Raw genomic sequence first — 20441 nt, forward strand, 5'->3', positions numbered from 1 at the left:
CTTCACCAAATGATGTAAACTAGAATCCAAAAGGCCATCTTGAGACAGCTCTTTCTCCCTCGCTCCCAGAGCTAACTCATTACATCAAGTCTGCCAATACTCCTTCCTCAATATCCATGGAAGAGTGGTGTAAATGCCAGCACTTTGGGAGGCCCAGGAGGATGGATTGCTTGAGCCCAGGAGTTTGAAACCAGCCTGGGCAACATGGCAAATCCTCGTCTCTACAAAAAATATAAAAATGGGCCAGGTGTGGTGGTGTGCGCTTGTACTCCCAGCTATTTGGGAAGCTGGGGCAGAAGGATCCCTTGAGCCTGTAAATTCAAGGCTGCAGTACACCATGATCACACCACTGCACTCCAGCCCAGGTGACAGAGCCAGACCCTGTCTCAAAAAAAATTTAAAAGTCCATGGAAACAATCCATCCGTTTTTCTCCATCTCTACTGCCATCACTTCAGTCCAAGCTACCAAAATCCCCTGCCTGGACCACTGCGTCAGCCTTCTCATCAGTGCTGGCGCTCTTCCAATTCATATTCTGGGATGCAAACAGACTATCATTTCCAAAGGAGAATCTGCTCGTCCCATCCGTTGTCCACCCACTCACCCCAGTAAACACAACAAATTTAAGGGCTTCTCCTTGCTCTTAGAAGACAGAAAAACCTCAGCGTGGCCTACAAGGCCTCACGTCTACTCTGACTACACCTCAGGTCTCAGGCGGTACCACATTCCCCACTTCTGCCCCCCGACAGACGCACTGGCCTTTGCTTTCTCTGTCACTGCGCCTTTGCACATGCCCTTCCTTCCCTTTAGTTCATCCTTCAGATCCAGCTAAGACACTTCCTCAGGGAAGCATTCCTTCTCTGACATCCATGACTAGGTCAGATCTCCCTGTGACACATTCAGGTAACACCACCTGCCTCTCCTTCAAGGACCTGAGCAGATGTGCAACTTTACATCTGTGTGACTATCGGACTGATGCCTGTCTCTCTCACCAGATTATAAACTCCACGTGTGCAGACACTGCCTGTGTTTGCTTATCACTGTATCCCTGGGGGCTAGGACAGTGCCAGGCACAGAGGAGGCCTTCAATAGAAATTTGCTGAATGAATGAATGGGCAACAAAAAAACAGAACAATGGCAACAACTCAGCTGAATGGATTATTTAGATTCTTCCATTCATTATCTTCCCGAGGGTTTCCTCCACTCCATTTGCTAGATACTAAGTGCTAACATTCACTTTGCTCTTTCCTCCTTTAATTCTCACAATAAGTATATCAAATTACTGCTGATGAGGAAACTGAGGCAAAAGAGGTTAAATAACTTGCCCATGATTACTCAGATAGTAACTGGTACTACAGGGATTTGAACCCTTCTACTTAATCAAAATAAGCAAGTTTTGTTTAAACCACATTTTATTAAGCAACAACCTTAATGCTACCCCATAAATAATAATGTAGGTTATTTGACCAGACAAAACACACAAAAGCAAACAGCTTTGGTATTTAGGAAGCCCCATTCTGACTTAACCCAAAACTTTCTTCCTAAAATAAAACTAATCACTATGAATTGTTTCCACCAAGGAACTGCTCTTAAAATTAGTTCATCCCTTGAATAGCTAGTATTTACCAGAGGGAAAAACTTCAAACAGTACACAGTGCCAAATAAGTCTCTTTCATCATAAACCCTTTAGTACCTTTTAAATTATAAGCCATGTAAATGAATTGTTTTAGAAAATTCAATATTAAAAGTAAAAAAGAAAGCTTCCCTCTCATTCCAACCCTAGGGGACCCACACTGACGCTGGTTCCTTATATATTCTGCCAAGGATATTCAAAGCATATAAGAAGCATGGCCGGCCGGGCGCAGTGGCTCATGCCTGTAATCCCAGCACTTCAGTAGGCCAAGGTGAGCGAATCACTTGAGGCCAGGAGTTAGAGATCAGCCTGGCCAACATGGCGAAACCCCGTCTCTACAAAAAAATGCAAAAATAAGCTGGGTGTGGTGGTGCATGCCTGTAGTCCCAGCTACTCGGGAGGCAGAGGCACAATAATCGCTTGAACCCGGGAGGCGGAGGTTACAGTGAGCTGAGATCATGCCACTGCACTCCAGCCTAGGTGACAGAGTGAGACCCTGTCTCCAAAAAAAAAAAAGGAGCATGGCCAAGTGTGGCTTACACCTTAAACCCAGCACAGCACTCTGGGAGGGTACAATGGGAGGATCCCTTAAGGCCAGGAGTTTGAGACCAGCCTGGGCAACACAGCGAGACCCCATCTCTACAAAAAATTTAAAAATTAGCCGGGTGTGGTGGTGCATCCTATAGTCCCAGCTACTCAGGAGGCTGGGGAAGGAGGCTCGCTTGATCCCAGGAGGCAGAGATTGCAGTGAGCTATGATGGTGCCATTGTATTCCAGCTTGGTCAACAGAGCAAGACTCTGTCTCAAAAAGAAAAAAAGGGTGCATGTGTATGCATATTCCTACCATGGAATTTGAAACAGCAACACTCCAAATTCCTCAAGTCATGGCTTCCCAGAGCCACAGTCCCAGTATGAAGCTGGGAATACAAATGTGAGCCACCATACCTGGCCTTTTTTATTTTTTTAATCATGGCCTACCCTGTGAACATTTTTTTAAAATCTTCCACCATGCTAGCTGTTTAAACAATCGAAGCAGGCCGGGCACAGTAGCTCACGCCTGTAATCCCACCACTTTGGGAGGTCGAGGCAGGCAGATCACCTCGTCAGGAGTTCAAGACCAGCCTGGCCAACATAGCAAAACCTCATCTCCAACTGATCCTGGAAATCTTCACAGAGTAGTCCATGATTAAAAAAAAAAAAAAAACAAGGCCGGGCATGGTGGTTCACACCAGCACTTTGGGAGGCCGATGTGGGAGGATCGCTTGGGCCCAGGAGTTCGAGACCAGCCTGAGCAACATGGCAAAACCCTGTCTCTACTAAAAAATACAAAAATTTGCCACGCATGGTGGCACACGCCTGTAAGTCCCAACTACCCAGGAGGCTGAAGTGGGAGGATCAACTGAGCCCAGGAGGTTGAGGCTGTGGTGAGCTGTGATCACATCACTGCACTCCAGCCTGGGTAACAGAGTGAGACTCTGTCTCAGAAAAAAAAAAAAAAAAAGGCTTAGAAACCACCCACAGGCATCTATTGTAACGATGTAAGAAAAGGATCTAAGGCAATCCATGCCCAGGATCCTTAGAGGCCCGAATGGGGAGAGCAGGAAGGGAAGAAAGCAAAAGCAGAAAACTGCTTTAAAAAAACAAGTCAGGCAAAGACTACGGCAGCAGAGAGAGAAATGCTTTTCTTTTGGTAGAGACAAAGGTGCTCTCACTCCTGCTGCCAAGGCGCTGACCTTCCCCAACTGGAAGGCGTTCCCAGATCCTGACCTGCTGTCCAACAAAGAACAACCTCACAAGCAGCTCACAGATTTGAGCAACTGGCGCAAGCTCCAGGTCTAGGAGAACCCATCCTGCATCTGCCCAGTAACTGCGACTCCAGATAGGAGAACCCATCCTGCATCTGCCCGGTGACTGCGACTCCAGATAGGTCCTAAGCCAGTCTGTGTAGTTCTCTGCTGGGAAGAATAAGATTCGATCCCACCAATATCCTTTGAGATGCAGTGGCGTGACAGAAAGTACACAAGCTTTGGCATTAAGAACTCAGTGATTTGGGGGCACGCTGCTCAACCTCTCTGAGCCTCAGTTTCCTCATCTATGGGAATAACGGTAATAATACCACCACCTCACATTTGGGACTAGAGGAGATGATAAGTTATTTCATGTCACTCCTCTGCTCAAAGTCAACCAATGCACTTCCACTTCGGGTCATGATGGAGTAATAGGGAACAGATTTGCCCTCCCACTGTAAACAACTAGAAAACTAAGCCAAATAAATAAAACCACTGTGTGTACACATTGGACAGCAGGCAGTGCAGGACTACGATCCCTGAAAGCAGAGAAACAAATTACTTGGGCCCTAAAATCACTCTGGCTTCCTGCCAGGAGACACATTTCAGGCCCTGGAGAGAGAGGGGGATCCCCAGCAGAGCACGCCATCCACTTAAGTTGAAGAGACAGAGATCAGAGTTCAGGGAGGCCAAGGCAGCTGAAAGCTGCAGGACAGACTTCAGAAAGAAAGAGCTATGCAGAAAAAGTGGTCCAGAAATCTGCCTGGAGGTTCCCTCAGGTCTCTGCTGAATACTAAAATTTGTGCATGCATAGGGTGAAACTCCACAGTGAAGAAGAAGCTATGAGCTGCCATTTCTTAGAACTCTCAGGGGAATCATGAGTCCCAAGCAGCCAGACTGGAGTGTCCTCACAGGGCATTCAGGAGAGACCAGAGGTCAAATGATCCCTAGATTAAAGATTATCCAGATCCACTCTAACAAAGCTAAAAAACAGGACTTGAAATGATAACAGTAAACCATAAAAAACTGCTCAGAAGAAAAAAGCTTTAAGCACTCTTTAAAGACCACAAAATCCATAACCTCAACAATACTGAACTCACAATATCCAGCATCCAATAAAAAATTTCAACACATGGCCAGGCACGGTAGCTCACGCCTGTAATCCCAGCACTTTGGGAGGCTGAGGCGGGCGGATCACCTGAGGTCAGGAGTTCGAGACTAGCCTGACCAACATGGAGAAACCCCGTCTCTACTAAGAATACAAAAATTAGCCGGGTGTGGTGGTGCATGCCTGTAATCCCAGCTACTTGGGAGGCTGAGGTAGGAGAATCACTTGAACCCAGGAGGCGGGGGTTGCGGTGAGCCGAGATCGCGCCATTGCACTCCAGCCTAGGCAACAAGAGCAAAACTCAGTCTCAAAAACATAAAATTTAATTTAAAAATTTCAACATATGTCAAGAAGCAGGAAAATGTAACCAATAACAATAAGAAAAACCAGACGATATAACCAGTAGACAAGAACAGTAAGACAGGTGTTACAACTATACTCAAGTATTTAAATGAAAACATGTCACAGTAAGAAGAGAAATGTAAGGTATAAAAAGAAAATAGAGGCCGAGCACAGTGGCTCACGCCTGTAATCCCAGCACTTTGGGAGGCCGAGGCGGATGGATCACGCGGTCAGGAGATTGAGACCATCCTGGCTAACACGGTGAAACCCCTTCTCTACTAAAAATACAAAAAAAAAAATTAGCCAGGCATGGTGGCGGGCACCTGTAGTCCCAGCTACTCAGGAGGCTGAGGCAGGAGAATGGGGTGAACCCAGGAGGCAGAGCTTGCCGTGAGCCGAGGTCACACCACTGCACTCCAGCCAGGGCGACAGAGTGACATTCCGTCTCAAAAAAAAAAAGAAAATAGAATTTCTAGACATGAAAAGTATAATATGTAAAATAAAAATTTCAGGCCAGGTGCAGTGGCTCACGCCTGTAATCCCAGCATTTTGGGAGGCCAAGGCGGGTGGATCGCCTGAGGTCAGGAGTTTTGAGACCAGCCTGGCCAGTACAGTGAAACCGCATCTCCACTAAAAATACAAAAATTAGCCGAGCATGGTGGCAGGCACCTGTAATCCCAGCTACTCAGGAGGCTGAGGCAGGAGAATCGCTTTTATTCAGGAGGCGGAGGTTGTAGAGAGCAGTGATAGCTGAAATGATAAGGACAAATTCCTTGAGACACAACATACCAAAACTGACTCCGGAAAAAATAAAAAAGTTTAATATCCTCACATCTATTTTTAAAACTAAATATATAATTTAAAAATATGTAAATAAAAAAAGTAACAGGCCAGGCACAGTGGCTGACGCCTGAAATCCCAATACTTCAGGAGGCTGAGGCAGGTAGATAACTTGAGGTCAGGAGTTCGAGACAAGCCTGGCCAAGGTGGTGAAACCTCTTCGCAATTAAAAATACAAAAATTAGCCAGGCGTGGTAACATATGCCTGTAATCCCAGCTACTCAGGAGGCTGAGGCAGAAGAATCCCTTGAACCCAGGAGGCAGAGGTTGCAGTAAGCCGAGATCAAGCCACTGCACTCCAGCCGAGGCAACAGAGTGAGACTCAACCTCAAAAACAAAAAAAGTAGGCCGGGCACAGTGGCTCATGCCTATAATCCCAGCACTTTGGGAGGCCGAGGTGGGCAGATCACAAGGTCAAGAGACGGAGACCATCCTGGCCAACATGGTGAAACCCCATCTCTACTAAAAATACAAAAATTAGCTTGGTGTGGTGGCGCACGCCTGTAGTCCCAGATACTTGGGAGGCTGAGGCAGGAGAATCACTTGAACCTGGGAGGTAGAGGTTGCAGTGAGCTGAGATCACGCCACTGCACTCCAGCCTGGCGACAGGGCAAGACTCTGTCTCAAAAAAAAAAAAAAAGAAAGAAAGAAAAAGTAATAAAGTATATAATTAAAACTTAAAAAGAAAACTCTAGGCCCAGATGGCTTTACTGGTAAATACTATCAAACATTTAAGGAAGAAATAATGGCAATCTTATATAAACTGTTTCAAAGAATACAAAAAAAAAAAAATGCCAAACTCACTCCATGAGGCCAGTACTATCTTGACATAAAAACCAAAGATTTTACACATCCACATACAAAAAAACTATAGAATAATATCCCTCGCAAACATAAATGTTAAAATCCTTAACAAAATACTATTGAGTCCAGCTATATATAAAAAGAATAACACATCGAGTAGAATTTATCCAATGAATAAAAAATTGGTTTAACATTTCAAAAATCAATCAACATAAATCACCATATTAATAAAAGAAAGGAAGCAAACAAAAGGATCAACTCAATAGAGACAAAAAAGAGCACCTGACAACATTCAAAAATAATTTTTTTTTTTTAAGAGACAGAGCCTCAGGCTGGGTGCAATGGCTCACGCCTGTAATCCCAGCACTTTGGGAGGCCAAGGTGGGCAGATCACAGGGTCAGGAGTTCAAGACTAGCCTGGCCAAGATGGTGAAACCCCATCTCTACTAAAAACACAAAAAAATTAGCCAAGCATGGCGGTGGATGCCTGTAATCCCAGTTACTCAGGAGGCTGAGGCAGAGAATCGCTTGAACCCAGGAGGCGGAGGTTGCAATGAGACGAGATCGCGCCACTGCACTCCAGCCTGGGTGACAGAGCAAGACTCTGTCTCAAAAAAAAAAAAAAAAAATAGACAGAGTCTCCATCTTTCAGCCAGCCTATAGTGCCTGTAGTGCAGTGGTGTGACATAGCTCACTGTAAGCTGGAAATCCAGGGCTCAAGTCATCCTCCTGCCTCAGCCTCCCGAGTAGCTAGAACTCCAGGTATGTGCCACCATGTCAGACTCATTTTTTAAAAATTTGTATAGAGACAGGGCCTCACTATGTTGTCCAGGCTGGTCTCGAACTCCTGGCCTCAAGCAGTCCTCCTGCTTCAGCCTCCCAAAGTGCTGGGATTACAGGTGTGAGCCACTGTGCCTGGCCTCAAAACACATATGATTTAAAAAAAAAAAAAAAACTCAGCAAACTAAAAATGAAAGTTGAATTTCTTCAACTTGACAAAGGCACCTATTACAAAATACCTATAGCTAACACTTAACTGTAGAAGACTAAAAATATTTCCCCCAAAATCGGGAACAAAGCAAGGACATCCACTTCCACTGTTACTTTTAACATTGCACTCAAAGTCCTAGACAGTGCAAAAAAGCAAGAAAAATTAAAAGCATATTAATGGGAAGGTAAGAAGTAAAGCTGTCTTTATTTGCAGATGATACCATCGTCTATAGAGAAATCACAAGGAATGTACAAAAAAGCTACTAGAGGCCGGGCACGGTGGCTCACACCTGTAATCCCAGCACTTTGGGAGGCTGGGGCAGGCAGATCACCTGAGGTCAGGAGTTCAAGACCAGCCTGGCCAACATGGTGAAACCCCGTCTCTACTAAAAATACAAAAAAATTAGCCAGGCGTGGTGGCGGGCGTCTGCAATCTCAGCTACTAGGGAGTCTGAGACAGGAGAATCACTTGAACCCAGGAGGCGGGGGTTGCAGTGCGCCAAGATCACGCCACTGCACTCCAGCCTGGGTGACACAGCGCGAGTCTGTCTCAAAAAAAAAAAACCTACTAGAATTATAAGTTAACAAGGTTGCAGATACAAGACCAATATATAAAATTCAATTTTATTTCTACATAGTAGCATTGAATAATTAAAAAATAAAATCCATAAATATAACAGCATCCTGAAAACAAAAAAATATTTAGGCTCGGCCCTGTGGTTCATGCCTGTACTTCCAGCACTTTGGGAGGCAGAGGTAGGAGGGCTACTCAAGTCCAGAAGTTCAAGACTAGCCTGCGCAACACAGCAAGACCCCCTCGCTACAAAAATTCAAAAAATAATTAGCTGGGCATGGTGGCATGCACCTGAGTCTTAGCTACTCAGGAGGCTGAGGCTGGAGGATCACTTGAGCCCAGGACTTGGAGATTACAGTGAGCTATGTATGATTGCACCACTGCACTCCAGCTTGGGCGACAAAGAAAGACCCTGTCTCTCTAAAAAAAAAAAAAAAACCACACACAAATAAATAACACTACACACTCACCAGAATGGCTAAAAACATTTAGACAATTTAGACAGTTTCTTACAAAGCTAAACATACTTACTACATGAGCCTACCATTCCACTTACAGGTTATTTCCCCAGAAAAATGAAGACTATGTCCTCGCAAACACTTATACATACACAAATACTCACAGTAGCCCAGAATGAGAAGGAATCCTGTGGGGAACAGACTCTAAGGGGACCCCATGATCCCCACCTCCTGGTATCCATGCCCCTGTGCTGTTCCTTCTACTCAAATGTGGCCAGGATCTGTTACTTGCTTCTGGCCAACAGAATATGGCAAAGGTGACAGCATGTACGTGACTGCATTAATGTGGGTAAGATACGTGGTGGTAATGTCCATTTTACTAAGAGACTCTCTCTTCTGCTGGCTTTGAGGAGGCAAGTGGGAAGACTCATTTGGCAAGAAACTGAGGGTGGCCGCTGGCTGACAGCAACAAACTAAAGTCTCCAGTCTCATGGTCCATAAGGAACTGAATGCCACCAACAACCACACAAGCTAGGAAGCAGACCCCTCCCCAGTCAAGCCTTGTGTGCGACCACAGTCCTGACAGATTTCTCAATAGTAGCCTGGTGAGACTCAGCCCAGCGGTTTCCTGACTCCTGACCCACAGAAACCATGAGGTAATCAATGTGTGCTGTGCCAAGCGGCTAAATTTGTGGTAATACTGTTACGCGGGAATCAAAAACTACCACAAATGTCCATCAACTGGTGAACAGATCAACAAATTGAGATATAGCCATCCATACGATGGAATACTACTCAGTGGTAAAAAGTAATTCATGGTCAGGCGCAGTGGCTCACGCCTGTAATCCCAACACATTGGGAGGCCAAGGCAGTTGGATCACATGAGGTCAGGAGTTGGAGACCAGCCTGACCAACACAGTGAAACCCCATCTCTACTAAATAAAAAAAAATTGGCTGGGCGCAGTGACTCACACATGTAATCCCAGCACTTTGGGAGGCCGAGGTGGGCAAATCATTTGAGGTCAGGGGTTCAAGACCACTCTGGCCAACATGGTGAAACCTTGTCTCTACTAAAAATTCAAAAAAATTAGCCAATTAGCCGGCCATGGTGGTGGGCGCCTGTAATCCCAGCTACTGGAAGGCTGGGGCAGGAGAATCTCTTGAACCCAGGAGGCAGGGGTTGCCGTGAGCCAAGACTGCGCCATTTCACTTCAACCTGGGCAACAAGAGCAAAATACCATCTCAAAAAAAAAAAAAAAAAAGGTAATTCATTACTGATAATTACTGATACATACAATAACACAAATAAATTTCACAAACATTATTCTGAGCCAAAAAAGACATAAAAGAATACATAATGAATTCATTCATATGAAATTCTAGGAGGGACAAATATACTCTATAGTAACAGAAAACAGTTCAGATTTCCTAGGACCACAGGCAAGGATTCAATGGGAAGGGGCATAAGGGAACATTTAGGGATACTGAAACTGTTGATCTTACTTGTGGCAGTGGTGGTTACACAGGTTTAGGGGTGGTAGTGGTTACACAGGTATATACAATTTGTCAAAACTCAAACTGATCACAACACACCTATTAGAATTCCACAGTAAAGTTTAGGCCATAAGACTTTGTCAGTCAATACAATATTAAACTAAAATACTAAAAAAAAAAACTTGGCCAGGCCAGGCGCAGTGGCTCACGCCTATAATCCCAGCACTTTGGGGGGCTGAGACGGGTGGATCATGAGGTCAGGAGATTGAGACCATCCTGGCCAACATAGTGAAACCCTGTCTCTACTGACATATAAAAAGTTAGCCAGGCGTGGTGGTGCACACCTGCAGTCCCAGCTACTCCGGAGGCTGAGGGAGGAGAATCGCTTGAACCTGGGAAGTGGAGATTGCAGTAAGCCGAGATCATACCACTGCACTCCACCCTGGAGACAGAGCAAGACTCCATCTCAAAAAAGAAAAAAAGAAAAACTTGGCCATGTTCACACCTGTAATCCTAGCACTTTGGGAGGCCAAGGCAGGAGGATCACTTGAGCCCAGGAGGTCACGACCGCAGCGAGCCATGACTGTGCCACTGCACTCCAGCCGGGGTGACAGAGTGAGACCCTGTCTCAAAAATTTAAAACAATACTAGCAAAGTTGCAAAGAAAGCAACTAATTTAGCAAGTTACCTTTATGATGGAGAAATGTGATAGACACCACCTTAACCAAACAATCAAACTTCATCTTCGACAATGGGATTCGTTCCTCCAGATATGATACACAGATAGACACGATGTCACTTACATAATATTCTCACAAAAGAATGTTTAACCCGGATCTAAATGTAAGGGAACAAATCAGACAAATCCAGATGGTGGAACATTTCACAAAACAAGTAGTCCAGACTCTCCAAACATGTCAATATCATAAAAAATAAAAAACGTAGATGAACTCACCAGAAATGCACATATTATGTTCACAAAAAGACACGTACAGGTATTTTCACAGCAGTACTATTTGTAATGACCCCAAAGGTGAAACAATCTAACGTCCATTAAAAGTAGAATGGCTCAGGCCAGGCACGGTGGCTCATGCCTGTAATCCCAGCACTTTGGGAGGCCAAGGCAGGTGGATCATGAGGTCAAGAGATCGAGACCATCCTGGCCAACATGAAGAAACCCCATCTCTACTAAAAATACAAAAATTAGCCGGGCATGGTGGCACATGCCTGTAGTCCCAGCTACTTGGGAGGCTGAGGCAGAAGAATCACCTGAACCCGGGAGATGGAGGTTGCAGTGAGCTGAGATTGCGCCACTGCACTCCAGCCGGTGACAGAGCGAGACTCCATTTCAAAAAAAAAAAAAGTAAGATGGGCCACCCGCAGGGGCTCATGCCTATAATCCCACCACTTTGGGAGGCCAAGGTAGGTGGATCACTTGAGGTCAGGAGTTCGAGACCAGCCCGGCCAACATGGTGAAACCCCCGTCTCTACTAAAAACACAAAAATTAGCCAGGCATGGTGGCAGGTGCCTATAATCCCAGTTACTCAGGAGGCTGAGGCAGAAGAATCACTTGAACCTGGGAGGCAGAGGTTGCAGTGAGCCAAGATCACGCCACTGCACTCCAGCCTGGGTGATAGAGCAAGACTCAGTCTCAAAAAACAAAAAGTAGAATGGTGGCCAGATGTGGTCACTCACACTGGTAATCTCAGCACTTTGGGAGGCCCAGACAGGCAGACTGCTTGAGCTCAGGAGTTCAAGACCAGCCTGGGCAACATGGCAAAACCCCGTCTCTACAAAAAATACAAAAATAATTAGCCAGGTGTGGTGGCATGCGCCTGTGGTCCCAGCTACCAGGGGAGCTGAGGTAGGAGGATGGCTTGAGCCTGGGAAGCAGTTTGCAGTGAGCCGAAATCGTACCACTGCACTCCAGCCTGGGCAACAGAGCCAGACACTGTCTCAAAAAAAAAAAAAAAAAAAAAAAAAGAGTAGAATGGTTAATAATAAATGGCCAAACACATTCATACAATAACTGTATAAAGCAGTGATAATAAACTGTCGCTGTTCTCATCATGAATGAATCTCAAAAATATGTGTTAAGTAAAAGAAGCCTGGGAGACTGAGGTGGGAGGCTCACTTGAGGTCAGGAGCTCAAGACCAGCCTGGGCGACACAGCGAGACCCGACCTCTACAAAAAATAATTAGCTGGGCATCATAGCGCATGACTATAGTCCCAGCTACTCGGGAGGCTGAGGCTGGAGGATCACTTGAACCCAGGAGGTCAAGGCTACAGTGAGCTGTGATAACACCTCTCCACTCCAGACGGGGTGACAGAGTAAGACCCTGTCTCAAAAAACAAACAAACAAAGTTTAAGGCTGGACGCGGTGGCTCCCAGCACTGTGGGAGGCCGAGGTGGGTGGATCACTTGAGGTCAGGGGTTTGAGACCATCCTGGCCAACATGGCAAAACCCTGTCTCTACTAAAAATACAAAAAAATTAGCCAGGCATGGTGGCGGGCACCTATAATTCCAGCTACTTGGGAAGCTGAGACAGGAGAATTGCTTGAACCCAGGAAGCGGAGGTTGTAGTGAGCCAAGATTGCACCACTGCACTCCAGCCTGGGCAACAGAGCAAGACTCTGTCTCAAACAAAAAAAAAAAAGGAAGGAAAGGAAAAAAAAAAAAAACTAAAGAGAAAAATCAATGCAATCTCTGTTTCTTCACTAGATTCTGATTTTTTTAAGTGTGAAAATTTGATTGCAGATTCTGTTTTAAATAATACTATTTATCAGCACTTAAATTTCTTGTGTGATAATGACATTGTGGTTATACAGGGGAATAACCTTACTCTTATGAGAGAGAAGGTGAAATATTCTAGGATGAAATATCCTTGATGTCTGTAACTTACCACAAATCCTTCCAAAAAAAAAATATATATATATATATATATACAGAGAGAGAGAGAGACACTGACATAAAGCAAATTCAGCAAAATGTGAACAGTGCATCTTGGTTAAGTTTTTATGGGAATTTTACAGAAGTTCTCAGTATTATCCTTTCAACTTTTCTATACGTGAGAAATTTTTCAAAATAAAAAGTTGAGGCCAGGTGCCAGGTTCACACCTGTAATCCCAACACTGTGGGAGGCCGAGGCAGGTGGATCACCTGAGGTCAAGAGTTCAAGACTAGCCTGGCCAACATGGCGAAACCCCGTCTCTACTAAAAATACAAAAAAATTAGCTGGGCATGGTGGCAGGCACCTGTAGTCCCAGCTACTCAGGAGGCTGAGACAGGAGAATCGCTTGAACCCAGGAGGCAGAGGTTGCAGTGAGCCGAGATTGTGCCACTGTACTCCAGATCAGGAGACAGAGCAAGACTCCGTCTCAAAAAAAAAAAAAAAAGTTAGCCAGGCGTAGTGGCACACACCTGTAGTCTCAGCTACTCAGGAGGCTGAGGCAGGTGAGGCAGGAGAACCACTTGAACCTGGGAGGCTGAGGTTGCAGTGAGCCGAGATTGAGCCACTGTACTCCAGCCTGGGCAACAGAGGGAGACTCCATCTCAAAAACAAAAAACAAAAAAAAAAAAAAAAAACATTGAGAGGGCAAATACCTTGTCTGACCTACTGTTTGTTATTCAAGAGTTCAACAGACTCTGAAAACTACATGTAAAGACTGGGAGAAGAAAACTAACTCTGAGCACTTACTATGCAGCAGGTGCTCTTCACATCTGTGATTTCAGTCAACACTAAAAGGGTAATTATTTTTTATTTATTTATTTTTTAAGTGATAGGGTTGCACTCTGTTGCCCAGGCTGGAGTACACTGGTTTATTCACATATGTGATCATCGTGCACTACAGACTCCAACTCCTGGGCTCAAGCAATCCTCCAGCCTCAGTCTCCTGAGTAGCTGGAACTACAGACATGCACCACCACACCCAGCTTTAAGGGTAACTATTATTGCTCTCGTTTTACAGAGGAGAAAACATACTCAGAAAGGTGGAGTGATAAGTCCAATAGTTGTGAGTGATGAAGTTCCACGAAAACCTGCCAGGATGCGAAGCCATGCTCTTCCACTCTTTCACTCTGCTCTTCTCCCTGCCTGCTTCTGTAGCCTCTCAATGCAAAATTTACTGTACCCAGTGAACCTCCACAGATAGGAAATCTGCCTTCCGCAATAATACTCGATACTCAGTAACTGTGAAGTAATCAGATTGAACCATGCCTCTGCTGTTCAGCGAAGGAAGAAAAGCTAGTAGGAAAGTCGGGAAATAGAGATAACGTTTCTCATTCCTACGGGCTCCAACATGTACACACTAGAAAGGACTTCAATGAGAGATCAGCCATGCTGGCTGGGCGTGGTGGCTCATGCTTATAATCTCAGCACGTTCTCTCTCTCTGTCTCTTCCCCCGCCCCCAAACAGGGTCTTGCTCTCTCACCCAGGCTGGAGGGCAATGGCACAATCACCGCTCACTGCAGCCTCAACCTCCCAGGCCCAAGTGATGCTCTCACCTCAGCCTCCAAAGTAGCTGGGACCACAGGCAAGCGCTACCATGCCTGGCTAATTTTTTAATTTTCAGTAGGAACGAGGTCTCCCTATATTGCAAAGGCTGGTCTCAAACTCCTGGCCTCAAGCGATCCTCCCGCCTCAGCCTCCCAAAGTGCTAAGATTACAGGTATGAGTCATCACGCCCAGCCAGGAACTCACCACTACAAAAATTTTTTTAAAAATACATTAGCCAGGCCAGGCACGGTGGCTCACACCTGTAATCCCAGCACTTTGGGAGGCCGAGGTGGGCGGATCACGAGGTCAGGAGATCGAGACCATCTTGGCTAATACGGTGAAACATCGTCTCTACTAAAAATGAAATAAAAAAAAAATAGCCGGGCGTGGTGGCGGGTGCCTGTAGTCCCAGCTACTCCGGAGGCTGAGACAGGAGAATGGTTCGAACCCGGGAGGCGGAGCTTGCAGTGAGTTGAGATCGCACCACTGCACTCCAGCCTGGGCGACAGAGCGAGACTCTGTCTCAAAAAAAAAAAAAAAAATACATTAGCCAGGCATGGTGGTGCGCACCTGTAGTCCCGGTTACTCAGGAGGCTGAGACGAAAGGATTGCCTGAGCCCGGGCGGGCAAGGATGCAGTGAGCCATGATCACACCACCGCACTCTGGTGACAGAGTGAGACCCTGTCTCAATCAATCAATAGATCAACCACATAAAACAGAGCAATGTGGGGAACACAGAACAAAGGAAGCAATAAATGAAATTCCAACAAGTCGTCTTGAGGATAGACTAAAAAGACTATACCATTATGAAAAAGTAAGTATGTTCCTGAAATGCAAAAGTCATGAAGGACAGCTAGAATAAACACTAGCATTCAGGGCATTCCTTGAAATTTTAAGGAATTACTTCTGAATAAAAGAACTTTACTAGACAAGTAGTCAACACATGAAAAATCATACCCCAAAAGATGTTGTAATAGAACTTGAAGAAAGGTTTAGATCCATTTGTGAGTGAAAACTCAGAGCTTATTAAATTGAGTAATAATAATAATAGACAACACATTGTTTCAGGCACTGTTCTGGCATTTTTACATAAATAACTCATTTAGGGCCAGGTGCAGTGGCTCACACCTGTAATCCCAAGCTCTTTGGGAGGCCGAGGTGGGCAGGTTACCTGAGGTCAGGAGTTTGAGACCAGCTTGTCCAATATGGTGAAACCCCATTTCTACTTAAAAAAAAAAATTAGCCAGGCCTGGTGGTGCATACCTGTAGCCCCAGCTACTTGGGAGGCTGAGGCAGGAGAATCACTTGAACCTGGGAGACGGAGGTTGCAGTGAGCCGAGATCGCGCCACTGCACTCCAGCCTGGTCAACAGAGTGAGACTCGGTCTCAAAAATAAATAAATAAATAAATAACTCATTTAGTCCTCAGAGCAACTCTATGAGATAGGTCCTAGTATTTTCCCTGTTTTACACATGGAGAAATTAAGTCTAGAAAAATTAAGTAGATCTGTCCGAGATGACATTGCTGGTAAGTTAGTGGAGTTAGGATTCCAAGCCAGTGGGTCTGGCTTTAGAGCCTGTACTTGTAACCGCTATTCTACACTGCCTCTCAAGGGAAGAGAAGGTTATTCACCTTTAACAGCTGGAAACCAGAGATTGATATGACAAGGCTAACTAACAAACTTTCTGTGAGAGACAGAATACTGGCTCAGCCCCACAGTTCTAACCCTACACAACAAGGCGTGGGGGAATTAGCTAAACAATCCTTTCAATCCTACTCTGCTTTAATCGGAGAAATGGGAAACTGGATTGATCAAGACTTGAAAATGAAACAGGCAATTGCTGAAGAGCATTGGTTCATTCAAAAAGTGTGCATTTGCTTCTTGTTAGATAGCCATAGAGTCTATTATGAAAAGTTCAAGTTTTGGCCAGGCACTGCAGCTCACGCCTGTAATCCCAGCACTTTGGGAGGCTGAGGTGGGCGGATCATGAGGTCAGGAGATCAAGACCATCCTGGCTAACACGGTGAAACCCCATCTCTACTAAAAACACAAAAAATTAGCTGGGCATGGTGGCGGGCGCCTATAGTCCCAGCTACTAGGGAGGCTGAGGCAGGAGAATGGCGTGAACCCAGGAGGCGGAGGTTGCAATGAGCAGAGATCGCGGCACTGCACTCCAGCCTGGGCGACACAGCGAGACTCTGTCTCAAAAAAAAAAAAGAAAAGTTCAAGTTTTTCCCCCAGGCTGCCAGCATGTTCTGTTGCAATCCTACCTCTACCAGCTTTGGAAAGGAGGGCAAAAGAGAAGCAGAGCTGAAAATCAAACAAGTGATGGCCATGCCCCCTTAAAGGACCTTAGATCCTTTTCTATTAAATACATATACAGAGAGGGCAAACTTGCAAAACCAAAAGAATCCTTGGGCATAACAGTGGCTCCAAGTGGCAAGATTTTTAGTACTGTTTACAGCACTGGCAAATTAAATGTCCTATAAGAATCAGGAACAGAGCCGGGCACGATGGCTCACGCATATAATCTCAGCACTTTGGGAGGCTGAGGCGGGCAGATCACTTGAAGTCAGGAGTTCAAGACCAGCCTGGCCAACATGGTGAAACCTGTCGCTACTAAAATTACAAAAATTAGTCAGGTGTGGTGGCAGGCACCCGTAGTCCCAGCTACTTGGGAGGCTGAGGCAGGAGAATCGCTCGAACCCGGGAGGCAGTGAGCCGAGATTGCGCCAATGCACTCCAGCATGGGCGACAGAGCGAGACTCCGTCTTAAGAAAGAAAAAAGAATCAGGAACTGAGGACACCCTTCAATCCCTGCCTGCGGGCATTCCTAACACAAAACAATTCAGAGAAACCCAGACCCCAAGATGCCTTAGTATTTCAGCAAACTAAATGTGGTAAGGCAAGAAAGGAGAGGCCCTCCTCTCGACACTTGCCAAACTCCAGAACACCTGACAGTGAGGCGGCCAGAATCAGTCCTTGTTATCTCCCATGTTTTACAATCAAGACATCTTCTTCCTGAATCATTCACACTGCTAATAGAAACTGGTATGGGGGAACACACCAACTCCTTTAAGTGCAATTCCTGTAACAGACGTGCAGAATAAGACAGTAAGAAACACTAAGCGGTGGTCTTCTGCCTCTAAAGGAAGTGAAATACTAGTAAGTTGCTGAAAACTCTTAGAGGTGCTTCAAGGAGATGGGAGAGGAGGAATGAGGCCCCAAGTTGAAACTATTTTCTTCTTCCTCATTCTAATCCTAACTAAACTCAAAAATGTATGGATGACTAGTGGAGTCACACAGGTTCAATACAGGCTCAACAGAGCACACGATTTGGGGCATGTCACAAACCCTTAGTATTCATTTCTGTGAAATGGAGGTTAGTAGCCTGCACTTCATAAAGGTTGTAGTGAACACTAAACGAGATAATAGATGTAATTTGTGCTCAACATGACACCACATAGGCAGTTAAATGTAAGATGTCTCTTAGCCCTTTTCTCCTCACCCCACCCCACCCCACCTTTGGACTATAAACCCCTTCGGAGACCTTATCATCCACTGCCTCCCGGCCGCAGAGGCACAGGCGTCAACGCTGGTCCTTATGGTCCCCTTATTGGAGTGGGATTTGTCTGAATCTGCAGGTGAAAAGCTAGAGCGGAGCCCTCGGCCAACAAAACCAAACCCAGGGAAGCGAGGATGGGTCCTCAGCCAAAAGCTTGGTGGCGTCTGTTAGTCACAGTGCGTCCCTCTCCTATCAACGCACTGAGAGGGCTCGACTAGATTATTTCTGACTATCCAACTTGACGAGAGAAGCGCAAAGGTGACCACAGATGAAGAGGCTGGCAGCCGCTCCAGGAGGCTGAGGCCGTGAGGGAGTGGGAACCCTAATGGAAACAGGCCCCTCCCCGGAGGGGACAGCCGGGAACGATCGATCTATCCTCTCCTTCTCAAGCCCTCGCAGCTCAAGGCTGGGGACTTCCCAAGGGTCCCGTCACCCTCCCCAACAAGCTCAAGTGGGACCAGAGGTGCTGGCAGGCGGGAAGTGGGGACCCGGGGGCACAGCCAAACACCAGAGCCCGGGCTCCGGAATGTGGTCAAAGAGGGGTCACCGGGGGAGGGGCCGGGTGGGGAGGACCTGGGGAGGGGCGGGGCTCAGGAGGGGGCAAGAGGTCGGGGTCCCCAGCTTCGGAGACTCGGGGTCCCTACCCGGCTCCCAGCCGTATGCTGAGCGCCCCCTCCAGCCGGGGGTCTCCGCCGCACAGCGGGGCAGTCCCACTCCCCTTACCTGGCTCGGCTGCTCTGCCTGCTCCGAGGACGCCATCTTTCTGAGGCCTGACTAATCAACCGCCGCTGGGCGAGGTTTCTCCCAGGCGCCCTCGCTCTCGCCCTCCCGCCCAGACTAAGGTAGCCGGAACAGAGCCTGTCGATGTAGGGAACTGGGGCAGAGGGGTGGAGCCCGGGTGTCCGGGTCACCTTGCATAGTTTCCGTTAAGACTCTGCTTTCCAGGAAGATCCCAAGTCTATATCTTCTTTGCGTTGTTATATGTGTATTATTCTGGTTTTTTTTTTTTTTTGAGACGGAGTTTCGCACTTGTTGCCTAGGCTGGAGTGCAATGGCGCGATATCGGCTCACCGCAACCTCAGCCTCCCGGTTTCAAGCGATTCTCCTGCCTCAGCCTCCCGAGTAGCTGGGATTGCAGGCATGCGCCACCATGCCCGGCTTACATTGTATTTTTAGTAGAGATGGAGTTTCTCCATGTTGGTCAGGCTGCTCTCGAACTCCCGACCTCAGGTGATCTGCCCACCTCGGCCTCCCAAAGTGTTGGGATTACAGAAGTGAGCCACTGCGCCCGGCCCATATTATTCTTATTGAGTTAATCTCTGCCCATCCCCACAGTGCCATGGGCACATTTAGGGACTTGCCAATGGATGAATGCGAAGAAACTTGGAAATTAATTTTTAGACATCAGTTCAGTTCCATTCATTGAGTACCTACTATATGCTAGGGACTTTGGTAGGCCTTGAAATAAAAACATTCAAGACTCAATCCCTACTCCCACGCCCAGGCCAAACACACATACAATTACAGTATTATGGGGATAGGACTCGGATAAGTGTGCAGGTCTATTGGGAGAACATAAAAGGGGGCATTTTGAAGAGAAGAGGCTTCTACAAAACGTCATTATTTTACACTGGTTGAATTGTTAGATTTTTTTTAATTGTTAGATTTTAAATTAAATATTGGACGGGAGCAGTGGCTCACACCTGTAATCCCAACACTTTAGGAGGCCAAGGCAGGAGGATCCCTTGAGCCCAGGAGGTTGAGGCTGCAGTGAACTATGATTATGCCACTGCACTCCAGCCTGGGCGACAGAGCGAGAACTTGTCTAAAAATAAGATAAGAAAATAAAAAATGAAATTATATGAAAAAGGATACATACATTAGAGTTAACCGCCAGCTCCTATTATAGTTGTGTTTTGATCAATATAGACTGCTTAAAAGGGATGACTTAATGAATAATTCCTCCTACTAAACGCTGTTTTAAATGTCTAAACTTTTCTTGAGATAATATCCAATTTCCTCTCCCACGTTTTTTTTTTGTTTGTTTTTGCTTTTGTTTTTGTTTTTGCTTGAGACGAAGTCTTGCTCCTGACGCCCAGGCTGGAGTGCAATGGTGCGATCTGGGCCGACTGCAACCTCCGCCTCCCGGGTTCAAGCGATTCACCTGCCTCAGCCTCCCAAGTAGCTGGGACTACAGGCGTGCGCCATCACGCCCGGCTAATTTTTGTATTTTTAGTAGAGATAGGGTTTCACCATGTTGGCCAGGCTGGTCTCAAACTACTGACCTCAGATCATCTGTCCGCCTCGGCCTCCTAAAGTGCTGAGATTACAGGGGTGAGCCACCGC

General features: G+C 46.2%; 1 protein-coding gene across 3 annotated transcripts in view; it reads right to left on the reverse strand.

The window, feature by feature from the left end:
- PEX14 (peroxisomal biogenesis factor 14) overlaps positions 1-19175 on the reverse strand; it is a 156173-nt gene extending 136998 nt beyond the window's left edge. The window contains exon 1 of one of the 3 annotated variants that reach the window (XM_003822091.5): positions 18819-19175. In XM_003822091.5, coding sequence (XP_003822139.1) covers positions 18819-18854 — 36 coding nt within the window. In that variant the 5' untranslated portion in view covers positions 18855-19175. The other 2 variants (XM_003822090.5, XM_055103950.1) reach the window with 2 other exon arrangements.
- Between the last annotated feature and the right edge of the window lie 1266 nt (positions 19176-20441).

The sequence above is a fragment of the Pan paniscus genome, chromosome 1, assembly GCF_029289425.2.
Source record: "Pan paniscus chromosome 1, NHGRI_mPanPan1-v2.0_pri, whole genome shotgun sequence".
Classification (NCBI taxonomy): Eukaryota; Metazoa; Chordata; class Mammalia; order Primates; family Hominidae; genus Pan; species Pan paniscus.